This window comes from Aspergillus bombycis (assembly GCF_001792695.1).
Source record: "Aspergillus bombycis strain NRRL26010 chromosome Unknown contig00026, whole genome shotgun sequence".
NCBI lineage: Eukaryota > Fungi > Ascomycota > Eurotiomycetes > Eurotiales > Aspergillaceae > Aspergillus > Aspergillus bombycis.
Genome location: NW_019170028.1, coordinates 65,218 through 84,301, shown reverse-complemented (window position 1 = coordinate 84,301; position 19,084 = coordinate 65,218). Strand labels below are relative to the sequence as shown.

Genomic DNA, 19,084 nt, shown 5'->3' with positions numbered 1-19,084 from the left:
TGCGCTTCCCGAGCAGCCATGGGAAGCTCAGATTTGGCACAACATCACGAGCCCTGAATGGAGTGCTTTCCCTCTTCAGCAAAGTTCAAGCCCAGCTGTGCCTCTCATGAACAAAAATGAACCAGAGTATAAATTTTATCGTCATGTGTTTTGGGGAGACATTCTGCTGCCGTCACATGGAGGCTGCGCCCAATTTACTGTCCGGTACAGAGTCAGTCAAGACCACGATTGGCAATGGGCGAATCAACAGCAGAATACCAAGGACGGAGAACTAGTATTTACTGCAAAAGAACCTGAGCAAGAAAATATCAAATTGGCACAGCTTTCTCTAGCATCAGCAAAGGAGGGGTTCAGCAAGTATTTCGATGGCCTCTCGCCTGACCTCAAAGTCGAGTCCCGCAAAAGTGAAGCCCCTGGCTCAGCCTTGTGGCATATCTCTGGAAAGGCTGGTCCCGCCCAGGATGGTCAGTCTGGACTCACTAATGTCATACTTGGAGTACCTTCTCGGACAATCTTTTACTTTGCTTTAGTCAGGGTATGGACTCCGTGGCTTGGACCTAGACACGGACGAGGAAAGTTTAGAATCACAGAAGACGCTATTCTATGCTCGTTCCTTCGAGAGAACGGGGAGCATGTAGTGCTTCTGGCTGTTTCGGGCATACATAATGTTTTGACCGTCCTTGGGTCCGGTGATAATGGTGAAGTAGTGATCAAGTCGCAGAATGATAACGCTACTGCATCAGGTCTTCAAGTATTGGTATCTACAGCAACCAACTTTGAGGTAGCAACAAGTGCAGTGATTTATGAGGCACGGAAACTGGTTCGGCCTTATGACGCAGAGACTACTGATCGCATTCCAACCCCCGTCTCTCCTCCTGGGGACGATGTCGTACTGGTCGAAAAGGATGCCGAGGCACAATGGTTATCTGAGTGGTATGATGGCCTGACCTACTGCACATGGAATGGCTTAGGGCAGGATTTAACGGAAGCGAAGATTTTGAATGCTCTTGATACACTGAAATTCCATGGAATCAACATCTCTAACCTTATAATTGATGATAATTGGCAAGACTTAGACAATGAAGGTGATTCCCAATTCAAGCGGAGATGGAAACAGTTCGAGGCCAATCCAGATGCGTTTCCACGAGGGCTGAAGAAGGCTGTAGAGGCCATCCGCCGAAAACATCCAAACATCCAACATATCGGCGTGTGGCATGCCTTGCTCGGATATTGGGGTGGTATCTCACCCGACGGTGACATATCTAATAGATTCAAAACAAAAGAAGTGAAGATCAAAGATCCAGCGGCGGGAGGTCCAATTGCCAAGGCATTTGAAAAGCAGTCGTTACTTGCCATCCACCCAGATGATGTTCAACGATTCTATGATGAGTTCTACAGTTATCTTGCCTCTACTGGTGTCGATGCTGTGAAAACCGATGCGCAGTTCTTTCTTGACTTGTTGAAAGACCCAGGGGATCGGCGGAGTTTCACACGGGCCTACCAGGATGCTTGGTCCATATCCTCTCTGAGATACTTCGGGACAAAGGCTATCTCGTGCATGTCGATGTTTCCTCAGGCTATTTTCAATTCACAGCTACCCACTAACAAGCCGACTATTCCACTACGGAATTCCGATGACTTCTTCCCAGAGGTGCCAGCGTCTCATACATGGCATGTCTTCTGCAATGCCCATAACGCACTTCTTACCCGCTACTTGAATGTCTTACCTGACTGGGATATGTTTCAAACAAGTCATCCATACGCCTCTTTCCACGCAGCTGCACGATGCGTTTCCGGCGGCCCAATTTATATTACCGACGAACCGGGAAACCATAACATTTCCCTCATTAACGAGATAACAGCCCCGACCACTCAGGGTACTACAGTTATCCTTCGGCCTAGTCTAGTAGGCCGCACCATGGATATGTACCATGATTACAGCGCTGGCCAGGTACTGCGGGTGGGTACCTATACTGGCTGGGCCCGAACTGGAAGTGGGATTCTGGGCCTCTTCAACGTTTCTGATCATCGTAGAACTACTTTGGTGTCTCTGCAAGAATTCCCGGGTATCCATGATGACTCTGATACGAAATACATCGTCCGATCTCACACAACTGGCACCATAACCGATCTCATGAGGCCATTCGACAGAAAGGCACTCGTCGGAGCTGTGTTGGAAGATAAAGGCTGGGAGATCTTGACCGCATACCCCACTCAGGCCTTTACTTTGAAATGCAAAAAGCTTAGTGACGCGAGCGAACGGAGTCCTACGCACGCTTCTGTATTGGGACTGCTCGGAAAGATGACCGGTGCAGCTGCCATAGTGAGCTCAGATATCTACGTGGAGGCGAACGGGCGTCTCCGTTTCGATATTAGCCTGAAGGCACTTGGTACACTTGGTGTTTATATATCTGACCTGCCTGACTGGAGCATTGAGGATGACCTTATGGTCACAATCCTTGGTTATCCTGTACCACGGAAGACTGTTTGGAAGGAAGGGGATGGTGAAAAGACTAAAATACTGGCTGTGGACATTCTGACGGCATGGAGGGAGATGAAGTTGAAGCCGGGATGGAGCAATGAGGTTATTGTGCAGGTTTTCTTGGGTTGATTGCATATACAGACAGGATATAGCAGACGAAAGTATCCATGATCTGATTCGTTATATTGGTACTAGAAGAGTCTAAATATTTCAAATGAAGGTACACATTTTCTTTCCAAATGCTCGTCTCTTATTATGTAACAATTTCCTATCTATATCATGTAAGACTCACAAGTAGAGTAATTTAGGACTCATTCCAAAACAGCCCTCCACCCCCGTCTGGGCACAAAATCCGCCACGCCCTCATCCTCCAAAACATCCATCCCCAACCTCCCAGTAACAACACTCCTTTCAACTTCAGGTCCCCGAACACAAAACGGCACAAAACCTAACAACCGCCCCGTCGCAGGATCCCATTTCCTCGCCCACATCTTCCCACCAGGTCCAGACCCAGCCTTAACCACGAACCCCGAATTCACCCGGTCAAGAGTGACAAACCATCTCCGTTGATGAACTGAGCCAATAGAGTTAACAGCACCAGGATATGCGTTGTTAGTCCGAATTTGCTCGTCTATGTCATCGTCTTCATCCGAGTGTTCCCCACCGGGAGTCTTAGACGCAAATAGAGTTTCATTCGAAACGCCAGGAGCCGGCGTCCCCGTTGAATCACTCTTAGAAGGAGGTGGCGAGGATCCAGAGGACGAGGTACTAGGCCCTCGTTTAAGGTTTGGTATCGTTCTACGACGTTGTTTTCGGGGTGTGGTGGGGTTTCTTCTGAAGTCTCTATCTTTGTCGAGACGAAGGATGATAGTGTAATTTTGGGGGAGTTTAGTTCCATGGAGACGCAGGCGGATCTTGCGCTGATTTTGTTAGTGATTTGGGATGAGGGAATTAATCTCTTAGGAGCAGGCGTGTCAGGGAACATACGTTGTGAAACGCTTGGCGGAGTTTCTCATTATCGGTTTTCGAGTCTACAGTTGAGATGGATCTATCGGATGAGATGTCGGAACGGGAGTCGTCTGTTTCAGGCAGCGTTTGTTCGGGTCGGTAGGGGAGGATTTCGTATTCTCCTGTGTCCCAGATGATCATGCTTCCTGTTCGGGTGGATGCGGTTTCGATGAGATGGTTCTACGGGTGTTCTTTAGCTTTGACAGCGTGAGATGAGTAGATATAGAGATGGGGGTAGGTAGAGAATACAAACCCATAAACAATGTACCCTTGTCTCCGTCGCATTCCGGTTCATTCGTCGGCTGTTAGGGTTACCCGGTAATCCATACATGATGGACCAGCTAACAGAACTGGAGCCCGAGAACTGCAGCCGGAGATCATAATGCGGTCCGGCAATGGGGTGGTCATGTTGATGGATAACGAAGTGTCTTCCTTCTGGAGACTGGTTGCGCTGGTACAGAGATACCCAGTCGGGGATCTGCAATCGAGGCGATTGTGATACTGCAGGACGGGCGAATTGACTGAGTCGCGAAGAGAAGATGGATAGGTGGTCTGTGACTTTCACCTGGCCGGCTTCGATGGCGGCTAGATTGTGGTGCTCTTGATTGGAGGATGCTTCTGCTTCTTGCGCTGAGGAACTTAAGTTTGATGAGGTGTTACTCGAATGTGTAGCCCTTGCTGTGGACCTTTTCCTGGGAGGAGATACTGGCGCATCAAGGCTGGAGAGTTTGGGGATATCCATGGAAGGCTGTGAGATTGGAGGCGAGGTCTGTTGTGAATCACGATAGCGCTTCATGTTTTAGCAATTCCATGTGCTTGGAGGGGCTTGAGGAAATCTTGGGGCTTTGGCCCTATACTAGATGGATTATCGTATCTTGCATGCGAAACAGCAAGATGAGGTTCTAGACTTATAGTTCCGGCTTAGTCATGCCTTGTACTGACCTTGGACTCGCCAGTTCACAGACTGCTTGCAGGTTCAAACCAGCAGGCCAACTACTAATATTACATGTTCTCGGTAATCGGGCTGGCTGGAAGGCGTGTATTTATGCATGAATGGCACTGAGTGTGTCATAACTGCATACAGCTTCGCCTCAGCCCCTCATTGTGAGTTAGCAAGTTGCGGCCCAGCAAAATCCACCATCAACCTCACGGTAGATTCTCTACTGATTCACACCTTCTGAATAACCAACTCCACCCCTCTGTTCAAATATGCGACTGCTGAATACCCGCACTCTGCAATTGACAGAATTCGTAGATTTTATCCCTCCGTATGCGATTCTGTCGCACACATGGTCACCGAAAGAAGTCTCCTTCCAGGAAATCCACGCGGCCGAAGCACGGCACAAGCGTGGATACCAGAAAATCGCGAAGTTTCGCGAATAAGCGCTTACAGATGGGTTAGAGTATGCGTGGGTTGACACCTGCTGCATTGACAAGTCAAGCAGTGCTGATCTTTCTGAAGCCATCAACTCTATGTTCCGGTGGTACGCGCGTGCGCATGTATGCTATGTTTACCTTGCGGGTGTTGAGGGCCCGTACAGGAAGGACGCGAAGACCATTCTTCTGACATACACGCCGGACGGTGCCGCGAGTCGATGGTATAGCCGAGGCTGGACACTCCAAGAACTTTTGGCACCATCAAATATTATCTTTTATAACCGGGAATGGCAGCGGATAGGGACCAAGCGTCAGCTGCTTACAGAGATATCCGATATAGCAAGCGTGGACGAGGTGAATTTAGTCAAACTCAATCTTAAGCCCACCTGTATAGGGCAGAAGATATCGTGGGCCTCGCGGCGAAAACTACCAGAATAGAAGATATGGCGTACTGTCTCCTTGGTCTATGTGGAGTGCATATGCCTCTTCTCTATGGCGAAGGGGAGAATGCTTTCCGCCGTCTCCAGTAAGAGACCATCAGAACTTCAACCGATATGAGCATTTTTATCTGGAATGGATCGTCCCAACCCTGGGGGATCCTTGCCACACCCAAACCCTTCGCTCCTATCTGAGATATGGGTTAACGGACACTGATTATGTGATGGCTGTTTTGGATTCTGTGATCATCTCTGGTCGGTCGAAGGGCCGCTTGATTACTAGGATTCTTTTAAGGGAATCAGATTCGGGGAATTTATTCTATCGTGCTGAAAAAGATGGTTACTTTCAAATTGACACGTATCAATTTTCTCATAGCCAGGTAGAGCAAGTGTCAGTGTTGATCGCTTGCGAGGACGAGTTGCCCGGTATCTGGATGCATAACTACAATGATCTATACTTCGTTCAGTTCGTGATCCGACCATCAACTTCACTTCAAAGATTCATGCATTTTGACGCAGACCATTTCGGTCTGCAAATCAGCCGGTATTGAAGATACCTTTTCCTTTCGAGAAGGAGGCCTCATCGCCCTGGAACTTCTGTATGAGGGATTGCAGTGCGTCATCACGTTTAAGAGAGCGTCAGACATACAGTGCGCCATCATCCTAGAATCTAATCTGGAGTGTGCCATTCCAGAAACGCAGATGCAAAACGCCTCATACACAGCTCCGCGCTGCGAGTAAGTATGAAATCCAGCCCCTTCGTACGTACCTTAAAGGCCGGCTCCTAAATTTGTGGGGCTTGGAAATCCCGAACGAACTTCAGATCGCGATTCAACTTGCGTTTCCTCCATGCCTCGTGGTCCATGCCGGATCTCTCGCAGTCTAGATTTGTATCACAAACATATATCTCCAGACAAGGTCTGTCTACTCCCCCTTTTCTTTCTCCAACATGCTCTACTCTGTTTACTCTATTTTATTTTATTTTATCTTATGCTTAATTTTGCTTTTTTTTTCTTTCCGCCGACCCGTCAAAATAGTTCAGCCCCCGATACTCCTTGTAGTCCTCGTCCCGTACCATTTGGAAAGCCACAGTGGGTACGGACCCACGAACCCTAAGTCATGATAGGAAACCGCTGATCCACGACCTTGTTTTTGTTCAACACTAGCACGTTTGACAATCCTTTGGCCAAACTTATTTACAAATAGTCTACCGAGACCCTTGTTATCACCTGTGAACCGGAGGAGCTGGAGGCATTTATTAGTCAACCGTAGGCTCGGCTCCACTGCAGTTCTTCGGACGAGCTCGCAAACAATGCCGTCGATTGCAGATCGTATCGCAAAATAGATCCTTCGTGAACAGATCAAGATGCTTGCCAAGCATGGTCACTGGCATCGGTGACCTGGCAGGGCTGCTGGCTCTGGGCCCCCTTTCAGCTGGGCCCCGTCTCGTCCTCTTTGCTGTGTTTGGTCTTGGTTCACAAAGGCTATTCAGCCGATATACGGAGGAGAACTGTATATAAACTGATCCATCCCTGCCATTCCACGCACTTCCCTGGTAGAACCAGTATTTTTTCTCCCGCACGGATCTCACCCATCATCATCATGCGTTTCTCACCCTCCCTCGGCCTCACCGCGACCCTCGCAGTCTCCCTCTACAGCAGCCTCACCGCAGCAGACACCTACGATGGCGGCTGCAAGGGCGACAACCCAGTCAAACTGCGCATCGGCAACGGAGGCGCCGGCCAAAGCGGTCTCGTAAAAGGTAGCACCAGTAGTACCGTACCTGCATACTACATATCGTTCCCCCCCTCTCCTCCCTCAACCTCCCCATAACCCTAACGCAACGCACCACCCACTAACACACCCACCAGAACTAGCCACGCACTTCATCAAAAACCAAACCAACAACTGCCAAGACACCAGCAAAGCCTTCAGCGTAGAATGGGTCACTGGCGACACGACGGAGACCATCAACAACCTGAAAGCCAAGAAGGTAGATGTCGGGATCACATACCACAAGACAGCGGAGCAGATCGCGATCAACAACGGGTTTGCCTCGGGCTGCAAATACAAGGACGAGAACAGCACGACGCCATGCTTCGGCGGCGACGACGACTGCACGGACTACGAGGAGCGGCCGTGCTACTCCTTCCGCGATCACTTCTACCTGGCCGGACCCAAGAACAACACCGCCGATATCCAGGACGAGGATGATATCACGGAGACGTTCTCGAAGCTGTACAATGCCGCGGAGAACGGTACCGCGCGGTTTCTGAGTCGGTTTGATAAGTCGGCGACGAATATTAAGGATTCAGAGTTGTGGATTGCGATTGGGCAGGTAAGTTTTTTTTCTTTTTTTTTGGTGGGTTGGAGAGTGTGTGTGTGAGGGAGGATGCTAATGATGTGGTTCATGAAAGGTGCCTTGGGCCATCGCCTACTCCAAATGGTATCACCAGTACATGGACTACCCGATCCAGGCCTTGACTGCCGCCATCAAGCTTGGGGAATACACCGTCACCGACCGTGGGACGTACCTCACGCTCAGCAACACGGACAAGGATCTTGCAGACCAGCTCGAGATCTACAAGCGCGGCGATGAGTACGAGGAGCTGCTCAACCCGGCCGACATCATCACCTCCAAGGACTCGGAGAACAAGGAACTGGCGCGGGACTTCGTGCAATGGGTCCTCAGTGGCGACGGCCAGGATGTGATTGCCAACTTCCACAAGGAGGATGGATACTGTCTGTACAAGGGATTCCCGACCCATGATGGTGAGGATGTTGAGGCTTCAGACTGCAAGTGGGAGCTGAGCTAGATGATGGTGTGGTTTGTGGTGGATGGTGTCTAATAGCTGATAACATGTCTAAGTTATCTGGATGGGGGACACGTAGATGCGGATATATATATATATATATATATATGGAATAATCTTAATCTAATGATATATCACAGTGCACTTTTCGAGATGGCAGGCCGTTGCCACTATTTCTGTTGATACTAATAACCTCCTCATATTGCGAGCTATATTTGTTGGTAAACGGAGTCTTGCGTAGTCTCTCTCTCTTAGAGTCAAGAGTAATTTACGTCTGAAATGAAATGCTGGAGGTTTCTCGATCATACAATTTGAGAGTCCCTATACAGCACTTCAGAGTTAGATACAATCGGAGTCTAAGAATTACATGAAAAGAAAGTCAACTTTCAGGACGTAACTGTCAGCCTCTTCATTGATACACGCAAAACCATCATATAAAATGAGCGGACAGTGGACATCCAGCCTCCCCTCTCCCCCTCCCCCCCCCAAAAGCGAGAATAAGCAAAACAAAAAATGAACAAAGGCAAAGGACAAGGTGAAACGTGGCTAGTAGTCGCCAGTTGGTGCTCCCTTAAGAGGAATATGCTGGCCATGAAATCCAAATCCCACCGGCCCGTTAACATGGGCCCTGCCCAGTTCTTTCAATGTATGAGCATCAAGGCAAAGCAGATAGCTTTTACCTGAGTACCCATCTAGAACCACACTGAGGAGGACCCCGTCGTCTTCTTCTAAGCCATCCGGACGGGGAATAAAAATCGGCTCTCCGGGAGATTGGGCGTGGTCATTCCACAGAAGCGTTTCCATGGTTTCGCTGTCGAATTTGATTATTCCATCGAAGAAGGTGGATTCGCCACAGTCAGTTATGGCGTACGTGTATCGGTGCTTCTGCGTGACCAACTTTGGATTCATAGTTGGCAACTCGGGAGAAAAGGCTTTGCATGACATCCACTCGGCTGCCGCAGTCTTAACCTCGGTGATAGGGCTGGCGGGGATATTTGAAAGACGGAAGCGGGCAAAATCCGAGCGGGAAGTGTCTTGCTTTAGCTGGACGTGAGCTTTCGCTTCGACCGATGAGGAAACGAGCTTCTCATAGTATAAAGCATGCAACACATCGGTGTTATCGAATCTAACGAGTTCTGCTACGATGTCCACGCCGTTGCCGCCTACCGAAGGTTCTTGCCAGGCATTGACCGTATGGAAGCAGAAGAACGGAGGGCTCTCGTATGTGGCGACGAGCCCTTGGCCTTGGGTGCGGTCCACCACATACCACTTGGTAGGCTGGGATGCATCAAATGGCTGGATGGCTTCCATGAAGCTGCCTTTCTCGAGCATGGTGGGATTGACGTGAGAGTTCCACACACAGAGAATAACATAGTCCTTTGAGAGAAACAAGGAATGGAGATATGCAGGTGTTCCCTCGAACGTAGCAAGAATTGTAGTTTTCCCTGTTGAGGCAGACACATGGAAGACCTGATAGGTAGAAGATTTACCAAAAGCGAGATTGAAATTATAAACATCTCCAGTTATAGGATCAGAACGCGCGTGGGATGCCGACAAAAGCCCATCCAGGTCAGGATGCAGATCCTTTTGTGAAGCCAATCCGACAGGTTCAAGGGTCTCCGGGTTGAGCCTTTTGTAAGAGGCGGAATCTGTCTTTGCATACAGAGTTTTTATCCCTGAATAACCGGTCCAGCGCCCGCTACTCTGCTGGTTCTCGTTCATGGATTTATCAAGCCCAGGCATATTGACAGAGAGCGTCACACCGACGTTGGCTGAGGAGGGATCAGGGTTAAACTCACTCTGGGCCTTCTGATATACTGTCTTGCAAGGGTCACGCTTCTGACCAAAGCTGATTTTCCCAAGGCAGCCAGTCTTTCTTGCTTCCTCAATCAAGAAGTCCGTCGAGAAACGGGAATTGTAGAAGACTCTCAGGGAAGAGTGGGCAGTATCTGGCGCAAGAAGTTGAAATCGATGAGTTTCGCTGAAGCCATCGAACCAGTGTGATACTTGAAATGTCTCCCCATTCTCTCTGTCAACCTTATATTTGCCTGGTCCCGTGCGATAGAGCACACCCGCAGCATAAGAGGGAATACGGCCAGTGACGGAGAGTTCTATAGGAGACCTCTCTTCGTAGTTGGCGTCAAACTGCCTGTGGTCAGTATGGATATCAATAGTGCAAATAGTCCCACTACTACTTACACCTCGGTCATTGGGCCAATTGTTAAAGTGAACCTGGGACTCTGTAATACTCGTTGTAATAGCCATATTTTCCTTTCTTTCTTTCTTTCTTTCTTTCTTTCTTTCCTTCTTTCTTTTGTGCAAATAACAAGATGCTTCAATATGTGTAATAAGAGAATTGAAGTTCAAGTAGGGAGGAACCTAGACAGGAAAAGATAATGGCAGGTGAAGAACCAATCCTTAAATATTGAAGATGACCTCCAAGGGTTGCAATAAATGATTAATATTCAATCGGCTAATGCCGTGGTAAAGTTCTCCGGCGTTGGCTGTGGAGGTAATCCGTCAGGTCATGAGTGTGGAGATATGACGATCGTATCCACACCTCATTCCCCAAGGCTACTTGGAAGCACGGACGCCCGTAATAATAATAAGTGATTACATTGCAGATGTCATTATTCGAGGGGTGTTCACATGGTATCATTGCAGATTCTAAGAAAAGAAGAAGAGAAAAGGAGCCAAAGAGGTCAATGCTCGCAGAGTTCATCGGCATGACAATAAACGCAGGGACAACCCCAAGCATTGAAAGACGCCAAGCAAGACGCAACGTACATTCCTTCTAGACATAATCTTTGGGTTTACCTCGGCGAGTTGGCTTTGTCTAGTTGTCACGTTTGTGTAAGACCCGAATAACCCTGGCAGACCCAAGCATTGTTCGCAATTAACGTACGCTATTGAAGCCGTCCAGGGTTCGGCATAGATGGTACTCTCCCTGAGCTAACTAAACGGCCGTAGGCTTCAAACCAAGCGTCTCTGCCTGGGTAGAACGTCTGGAGCCCAAGGTCCCAGGTTGATTGGTTCAAGCTACGGTTGTCGCCCGGTTGGCTTTGTTCCTGACTCGAGTGGCTGGATCCACGTTGTAAGGTCATTTCCTCACCTTGGTGGAGACGCTGGTAAGTGCATATTCGGCCGCGGGTGCAGCACTCCGAGCACGGAAGCTCTCCACTACATGACTTTTTCGCTTTTGCACAGCCATCGCACGCGTGCTTTTCTTTGCCACCATGGCGTGGTTCTGGTATACGCTGGCCAGATTCTATCCGAGCGGAGCATGACTTCCAGTGGCGCCGCAAGGCATCCCTGTAGAGTAGTCTGCGTCAGCATCGCTAGAGTTTACCTAAAAGCCCTAAATGCAGCGAGAGCCAAGAACGTACCCTCGTTTATATGGCGAGCCACAAAACTCACATTGATAGGGCCTTTCTGATGTGTCTTTTTATGTTTAGCCAGCTACGTAGTTAGGGAAAGTGAAGGTGGGTTCACGTACGTGTAGCTATATGGCGTTTGAGATGATCGTATCGCTGAAAATCGGAGAAGCAAAAGTGACATGACCATAAACCGTTCAAGTTTCGGTGCTCCACACCTGCTGTGTTCCGTGCCTCATCCGGTTTGCTTCGTATCATGATTGGTGATTTATAAAGTAACCGACTTGATAGGAGTCCTGAGTACTTCGGAGGTACGCAGTATGGATAGACCGGGGAGGGAACCCGCGACTAAAAGCATGGAGCCTTCTGGGTCGATGATACTTAAAAGGGAACAATTGCCTGTAGGGACTGAAGGATTAATCCAATAATAGCCGAGGAAGATGTGGTTCAGCCGATCACACACAATGCAGATATTACGAGGGAGATAATGTAGTGGAAGAGAGATGGGGCGATCATGTTGGCTACTAAACATTAAACAGCCCGGCGGCATTCCTCCACATCCGAAACCCTATCTGCCTTCCTCCCATGTGATTGGTCATCGCCCCGTGACACCGCTGGACCCTCCACAATACGAAGTTACCTCTTTGGGAAGCCTTTCAGCCTCAGGCATCGTTCACCATTCTCTGATCAAGACCATGCATTACTTGTTGATAATGAGCATTGAGAGCTCATAACATTCATCGACCTCACTTAGAGGTTTAATAATGTTTCAGATATCAGCGTGGTTTGCCTCACCATGAAACAAGAACGGCTGCTTTCTTCATTAAGTACTAATATAACTACCACATAAGCTAAGAATTATTGCCCGTAACTGCTCCCCAAATATATGCTGCCCAACTTCCTAATATAAGCAGGACCAGGGCACCAAAGCAGCATAGCGAGATCCACCAGCTGCGACGTGCATGTGTTACTAAGCTGCGTTCCCTCATACGGTCGATAATCTCAGGGCCATAGGTAAGCCTCTTTTTTCGAGTCCATTGCAAAAGGCCCAGTTCATCGGTCAACGTGGCTCCAATAAAAATGGCCAGCCCAACTACTACGCTGCACGCTGCGAGAAAAAGATATACCCGAACCGCTCGGCGGTACGAATCATTATCAGCGTCTTGGAGCGCCCCCGTAATTATTCGCACGATGATATTCATTCTGCCAAGCGGGTCAGTCGAGGTCTCGTTGATACGGATTATTATAAACGTACGCATTATTCATGGTCACTTTAATGGCGTATGCAGATCCAAACACGGATTGGTGCCAAAGAGAAGTACGGATGCCGTCGATAATGGTGGTTGGGCCCAAGGCAGATGCAATGGCATATATGCCAAACGCTGCACCAGTACCTGCTTCGGACGAGGCAAAGTTCACTAACGTCATGCATAGCAGCATACCGGCTCCGCAAACACACACTGGTTCATAGTGAGCTTTGTGAGTTGCAAGATGTGTTCACCCATTTGTACTTACTAACAGTTGCCCGATTTCCAGCAATGTCGATGAATGCACCCAAACAAGGCACTAGAAAGAATCCTATAGAAAATTAGCATGGCTATAGTAGAGATGTCTGGGATTACCTACCAGAGTACTGCGATAAGGCACTATACCAGCCAGCCTTGATCGAGTCTACGTTGAACCGTTTCTCCGCGAGTTCGGTTGCATTCTGACTGAAGACGAGGGCAGCACTTGTTTGAAACAATGAGAAGGCCAGAATACACCAAAACATCCATGGCAGTTGAAAGATCTTCTTGAGCTCAAACTTTTTGTTCTTCTCAGTCAGAACTTCTCGGGTCGCCTTGTCCTGCCGACCCTGGTAGTGTCGATTGCAGTAGCGGCTGTAGAGCCAGAAAACAACGGTTGCCGCATTGGTGAATAGATTCATAAACACCGACGTCCAATACACCCAGGCAAAATTGCCAGTGTTCTGTCCAATGGGTCAATAAAGCTTTAAATATAATTAGGGGACAATGCGTACTTTCGCAATTGGATTTGCTGTCGATTTACCAACAAAACCGCCAATCTAAATAGGTCAGCTTAGCCCTTTTCCCTATCGCAAATAACTGAGGAGAGATATACCTTCCGCATGGCGAGTTCGAGTCCAAGCGTTGAGGCAAAGCCATTGCTAGGGGGAAACCACGACGAGAACATTTTGTATTGCGCAACTTGCGTTGCGATATCGCCCAGCGCCAGAATAACTCTTCCTCCGACCATGAAATTAAACGACCGAACAGTAGTCGCGGCGGCAACTAGAATAGACCCGATCGTGTAGACGACATTTCCGTAGATAATCATTTCTAAGTTAATCAAACGGATATTAGTTCGCGCTCCTACCACTAGATCAAGCACAACTCTACTAACCGGCGCCTCCCACTCGGTCAGTGACAATGCCACTGCCCAGCATGAGCAGGGTCACCATGAAGTCTTCGCTTGCTTCGAGGAGAGAAAATTGGGTATTCGAGATGTGCATTTTCTGCATTGACATAAGTGAGGTCATGTTTGTGTCGACAAGTGCTGTGCTGGAGGTACATACCTTCTTGATGGTGCTTTTCATAGCACCTGTAACGCCAGAGCTCCATGACGAGCCAAAACTAATACAGGAGATGAGCAAGACCGCGATCAGCTTAGCCATCAGCGGTGGTGGCTGTTTTCCATCTTCATGTTCGTCGGTTTGCTGGTCCTGAGCCGGTGACGAAGGTTTAACTGGTTCGTCAACTGTAGCAGTAGCGATCGGCTTCTCGGGAGCTTCCATGGTAATATTCAAGCTTTTTTTCACCTAGGGTGTGGTTCTCCGCTTGAGTTGAGAGCCAGGGGAACTCGAATGATGCTCTGGACGTGGAGGAATTGAGTGAACGACGAGGGGGGCATGACGAATCGAATAAGTATTTATTTAGATGTCCCGGAATGTGGCGTGGCAGTGAGCGGCCAAAATCCGTTGGGTAAGTTTATCAGATTAGATATTAGTGGGCTTGGGAAGAATAGCTTTGACCAGATAGAGTATGCCCCCGGTGTGTTAATGTAGAAACATAAGGGAGAATGATTGGCCCTAAAAGTTTTAAGAAACCCCCAGGTTGATCTAGTGTGGGAATTGGCTCCACTGATTGGTATTGTAGTGACCTAAAAGAGAGGAGGAACCCGTTTGATTGATAAGATTAAGCGCACGGAAAGTGTCCGAAAGCCAAATAAACAACTTGGTAGTGGGGGTGTTTTTCTTTCCTTTTCTTTTCTTTTTTTTTTGTCTCAACCAACTTGAAAGCACGCGTCCTCGGTCAGTTCACGGAGTTGACTTGCCTTGTCAAGCTCAGCGATACTCACTAAAACCCAACGGTACGAGCAGACTAGCATACTGAGCTAGTCTTGATTCTTCACGGTGTCATTGCACAGACAACCTTACAGGATGTTCAGCCGCCAGCGGCGTTGAATGACCTTTTAAGACATCGACCCCATTCAGCCACCCTACGCAGTCCCCACACTAGCTCCTAAAATCTAACAGGGCGAGGGATCCCAAGATACACTAGGGAGTAGGGATCCAAAATTCAGCGGGCTCGTCAAGCCGATAAAACCCGGTTCCTGTACCGGTCCACGTTCCAGATCCACGTGCAAGATTTCACCGATCGTGATGCATTCTGATGCATTCTCCACGTGGTGCTTCCACCCGTGTGACATGCCTGGGTGTGAGTAAACTCAATTCTAAAGCTTTCTCCGGCGTGTATGGTATCGGCGATCATATCAGATTCTCACCTGGTTTTAAATGCGCAGATCAACTCTGTCCAAGGCAAATGGTAGCCCTATAGGGCTATATGTATGGGTTTCACCTATTGAAAACTCGACCTCAGCGATAAAAAGGTCATATTTTGCCATTCGAAATAGCTTCTAACTGTTAAACCCTACAAGTTCGGAATGCCCGTCCGCAGAACATGCCCAGCTTTCTATATTATCAATTGCTATTCGGAGCTATGAAAGAACTTATGCGGACGTTAATCTTTTTCGAGAAATCTCTCCCGAGCAGTGAGTAAAAATATTATATCATCGTTACCTGTGCAAAAACGGCCCTGCATTGCATGTGGAGCCGAGCGTAGGTAATTGATGAGGCTCCGCTGCGGTTCTGGAAGAGCTCCGCCCCTATGACAATAACCCCGATAAAAAGCCGAGAAGAGTTTCAAGCAACCCAACGCGAAGGCCTACATCGGGGACAATTGATTCATTCTTGGATACTCTGTTAAGGAAGCTATCGTCATCTTCTTGGTCCCATGGAGAGAATAGCACCTAGAAACTGGTGTTTGTGTGAGGCTATGTAAGTGTGTAACGTATAGCAGTGAAGCAGTACAATTACTTGGAAATGCTCAAGAGTATGAAAATTGCCATCTAACTGGGATACCTGCTAGCGCATCCATCGATTGTGTCTAATACTACATTCATAATTATTGCAAACCAGAGTGTAATGAAAAAGGCTCTGGTAGTGTCAAACGGTAACTCGAGTAATCAGAATGGTATGTAGGACTTCTTGCATGAGATCAATACCACAGGGCCCCTTCATACCCATCTTTGTACGACCACGAAGTGTGGATATTAGGTAGAATGATGTGTCTTGTCCATGCTGCTATCCCTCTCGATATCAACCACCTCGGTATGATTAACTATTGTTAGCACCAGAAACGTTGGTGTATGACCCAGGGTCAATTCCTAAATGAGCTGCAGTCTGATTAACCTAACTCTGGAATACCACTGTGCTGACTTCTTACAAATACAGAATGTTAGATCTCATCCACCTTCGGATTCTGGTAAGCTTTACAATTACGGAGTATAGCCATACGTCAGTTTGGGTTTGCTCGTGATTCGACAAGCTTAATCGAGGGAAAGTGAACTCAATATTGTAACTGCTACGAATCCTGATGCTCTACGACGTGCGAGGTGCTGGTACAGCCATCTGAATGTTTGACATTCATATCAGAGGCGCTATCATCTGTCTCTCAAACATTCGTTTACTAGCTATGTTAGTGTTCGAACTAGGCCTTCTTTAGGCAGTAGAGGTAGAGTGGAAGGCGCAATAGGGGTGGTTCGGATGCACTTGGGGACAGATCCGACTGGGAATAAACAATGGGAGGACTTCGGCCATTGCAAGAGAATATTCCAGTCTGAGGTAAACTCCGATGCTGACCATGGCACTTAATATGAGCTTTTACTAACGTCCATGATGATATCCCACAGCTTCACTATGAGCAACCTCGAAGTACTAGAAAAGTGTGCTGGATTGCTACCTGGGTTCTTGGCTTCCCACCGATATCGAAGTGCCGATTTAAACGTGGATTGGGGATCAGATAGCTCTTCTCTTGGCCCCCTATACCATGCTATCAAATCACAACGGCCTATTCTCAGGATGGTCGGTCTAGAATCAATGTCATGTACATCGACTGTGCCTATAATAGAATCCTTCCACAGAAGGGTACCAATGAGACAATGACTCGTATTGTGTTAGTTGAATAAGGGCCCACTTACACATAGTATAGGCGTGAATGGGTAGCTTAGTGAGTAGAAAGCTTCTCCATATCCTTCGTTTCTACTTTGATAGTCTTTCCTAAATTACATACATCTATTCTATTCCCAGTCAGGAGGTGCGCAGTAGCCTTTCAGCTAAACTCTCCCAATAATCACACAAGCATAAGGTTTTGAGGCTTCATGTCGACAGATAATAATCTTCGCTCTGTGATGTGGATTAGAAACCTGATCTGAAATAATACGCCGTACGTACCAGTCATATAAACCCGATCTGCCGGCGACCCACCTTTGCATTTTTCCAGGAAAGGACAGCCCCGACTTCCATCGTCCATTATCAGTGGTGTATTATTGTTCATCTCGTTATGTCTCATTGCGAGTGCGAAATGTTCCTAACATACAAGAGATCATGTCTCGAGCCGGAGGGTTCGTCATTTCGATGCAAGAGTCTGCGTCATGTAGATATCATGATGGCCCAATCCAGATCACACATACGACGACTGAGTCAGGTAGAAAGATGTGCACCCGGCGAGGCAAAAGGACTTCTGAGTCGGTATATCACATCGCTTTCCCCGCTTGGAGGTTGTCGGATGGACGAAGATAGTTCAATCCATCCATTTCTGCCTTGATCCGCCTTCCTGTTACGGTATGCGGCGCAGTGAACAAGCAGCTCGAGCGAACTTTCTTCTCCCGGTGATGTGAAACAAATGGTTCTCCCACTGGCATCGGGCGAATCACTATTATATCAGGGCGATTATGTTGGAATAAGGTTTGGGAGTATGGCTACGAGTCAGTAATCGCCCATCTGATTGCCGCCTTATATGTTAGGACAAGTCTGTGCGCCTTCCAATCGTAAATTCTCGCAAGTCGATGACGAGACTCTCGTATTCACTTGGACAGATCCCCTGTATGGAGTATGCCAAGGCTTTATTGGCGACGGGGTTACTTCCTCTCTGTTGCCTTGTTGTGAATGATGGGAATAGCCTCAACGTTTGATATGGTCCGGTACGGTTCGGTTGTGTTACCACCCAGTCTTGAACCTGCCGGTAAAAGTCTCTGGAAACTTAAACTGGTGGAAAAGTCATCCAATTCGACCTCGTCTTCTCAGGCTGGGTTTTGAACAGAAGCCCCTTATACCGACTAAGTATGAACCGCCCTATACATCTTGATCCAAGAAAACCTGCTTAATAGCTCCGGCGCGGTCGCAATATCTGGGTCTGTGTTGCTAGGTGGGTCACGAATTAGAATGGTTCCAAAAGCCTTCGTTCTCACTAGTACTACCATTCAATGCTTTCAAAGAAAGATTCCAAACTTTGGAACATCATGGTGTATGGTTCGAGGGGTAGACTGGGGCGCTCTTGTCCGGTGGAGTCCGTGAGAGAACCACATTCACACATGGTAGCACGGCAGGAACTTTTGGTCTGCATATACTTTCAGGTCTTCTAGTCTTCTAGTCTTCTAGCCTTCTAGTCTTCTTGCACCCCGGAACCACCACAAGATCTCCTCGAGACACACCGGCAGCCCTCTCCTACGCCTCCCATTTCTCCTCCTTTCTTTTTCTTTGTTCTTCGTTCTTTGTTCCTTTCTTTCTGTTCACTTCTTCCCCTCCGTGTAAATGAACACGCATGGACTGCCGTCCACTCGTTCCTCACACGTAGGTACTTTCTTGACATGGTTTAGATAGCGTTGCGTCCTGAACGTCCTCCGTACTAAATTATTTTTACGGAAGATAATGCTCATTTAATATCGAGCGAGAGGATTTATTCTGCGCAGTACCACCACCTCTGACAGTGATCCTTACTCTATTTGTTCAATTAAAACGGAGTGCATTTCTGGAAAAGCATATGTGGATGGTATGGAGCTGAATGCGGCTCTCTCAAACGCCAGTCAATCGATTGGCCAGCACTTCCTAAACACAGATCGTTCTCAGCAACTCAGAAACCAACAATTGAGAGTCGGTCTCGGGCCAAAACTCTCACGTCATCCCCATGAAACGGCCTCGCATTCCTGTTGGAGAATTGGCCCCGCACCCTCTTGCTCTCGTAGGGGTAGACTCGT

At 48.1% G+C, this 19,084-nt stretch overlaps 6 protein-coding genes across 6 annotated transcripts; 3 read left to right on the top strand and 3 right to left on the bottom strand.

Moving 5' to 3' along the window:
- Positions 1–106: 106 nt before the first annotated feature.
- ABOM_003655 (putative raffinose synthase protein Sip1) lies at positions 107–2,611 on the top strand (the record flags this gene model as incomplete). Its single annotated transcript, XM_022530785.1, has 1 exon — positions 107–2,611. The coding sequence occupies one exon, from the start codon at positions 107–109 to the stop codon at positions 2,609–2,611; it is 2,505 nt and encodes an 834-aa protein (XP_022390738.1).
- Positions 2,612–2,793: 182 nt separating this feature from the next.
- On the bottom strand, positions 2,794–4,286 carry ABOM_003654 (uncharacterized protein; the record flags this gene model as incomplete). The annotated part of the gene is made up of 3 exons (XM_022530784.1): positions 2,794–3,402; positions 3,470–3,670; positions 3,759–4,286. 3 exons carry the CDS (start codon positions 4,284–4,286, stop codon positions 2,794–2,796), a joined length of 1,338 nt encoding a protein of 445 aa, XP_022390739.1.
- A 413-nt stretch (positions 4,287–4,699) lies between these two features.
- ABOM_003653 (uncharacterized protein) lies at positions 4,700–5,305 on the top strand (the record flags this gene model as incomplete). The annotated part of the gene is made up of 2 exons (XM_022530783.1): positions 4,700–4,838; positions 4,893–5,305. 2 exons carry the CDS (start codon positions 4,700–4,702, stop codon positions 5,303–5,305), a joined length of 552 nt encoding a protein of 183 aa, XP_022390773.1.
- A 1,601-nt stretch (positions 5,306–6,906) lies between these two features.
- Positions 6,907–8,120, top strand: ABOM_003652 (uncharacterized protein; the record flags this gene model as incomplete). The annotated part of the gene is made up of 3 exons (XM_022530782.1): positions 6,907–7,066; positions 7,176–7,642; positions 7,722–8,120. The coding sequence occupies 3 exons, from the start codon at positions 6,907–6,909 to the stop codon at positions 8,118–8,120; spliced, it is 1,026 nt and encodes a 341-aa protein (XP_022390740.1).
- Positions 8,121–8,663: 543 nt separating this feature from the next.
- On the bottom strand, positions 8,664–10,382 carry ABOM_003651 (carotenoid oxygenase family protein; the record flags this gene model as incomplete). Its single annotated transcript, XM_022530781.1, has 2 exons — positions 8,664–10,262; positions 10,317–10,382. 2 exons carry the CDS (start codon positions 10,380–10,382, stop codon positions 8,664–8,666), a joined length of 1,665 nt encoding a protein of 554 aa, XP_022390774.1.
- A 1,960-nt stretch (positions 10,383–12,342) lies between these two features.
- ABOM_003650 (putative MFS transporter) lies at positions 12,343–14,285 on the bottom strand (the record flags this gene model as incomplete). Its single annotated transcript, XM_022530780.1, has 8 exons — positions 12,343–12,694; positions 12,747–12,951; positions 13,007–13,069; positions 13,118–13,460; positions 13,512–13,556; positions 13,613–13,830; positions 13,895–14,006; positions 14,067–14,285. 8 exons carry the CDS (start codon positions 14,283–14,285, stop codon positions 12,343–12,345), a joined length of 1,557 nt encoding a protein of 518 aa, XP_022390775.1.
- Between the last annotated feature and the right edge of the window lie 4,799 nt (positions 14,286–19,084).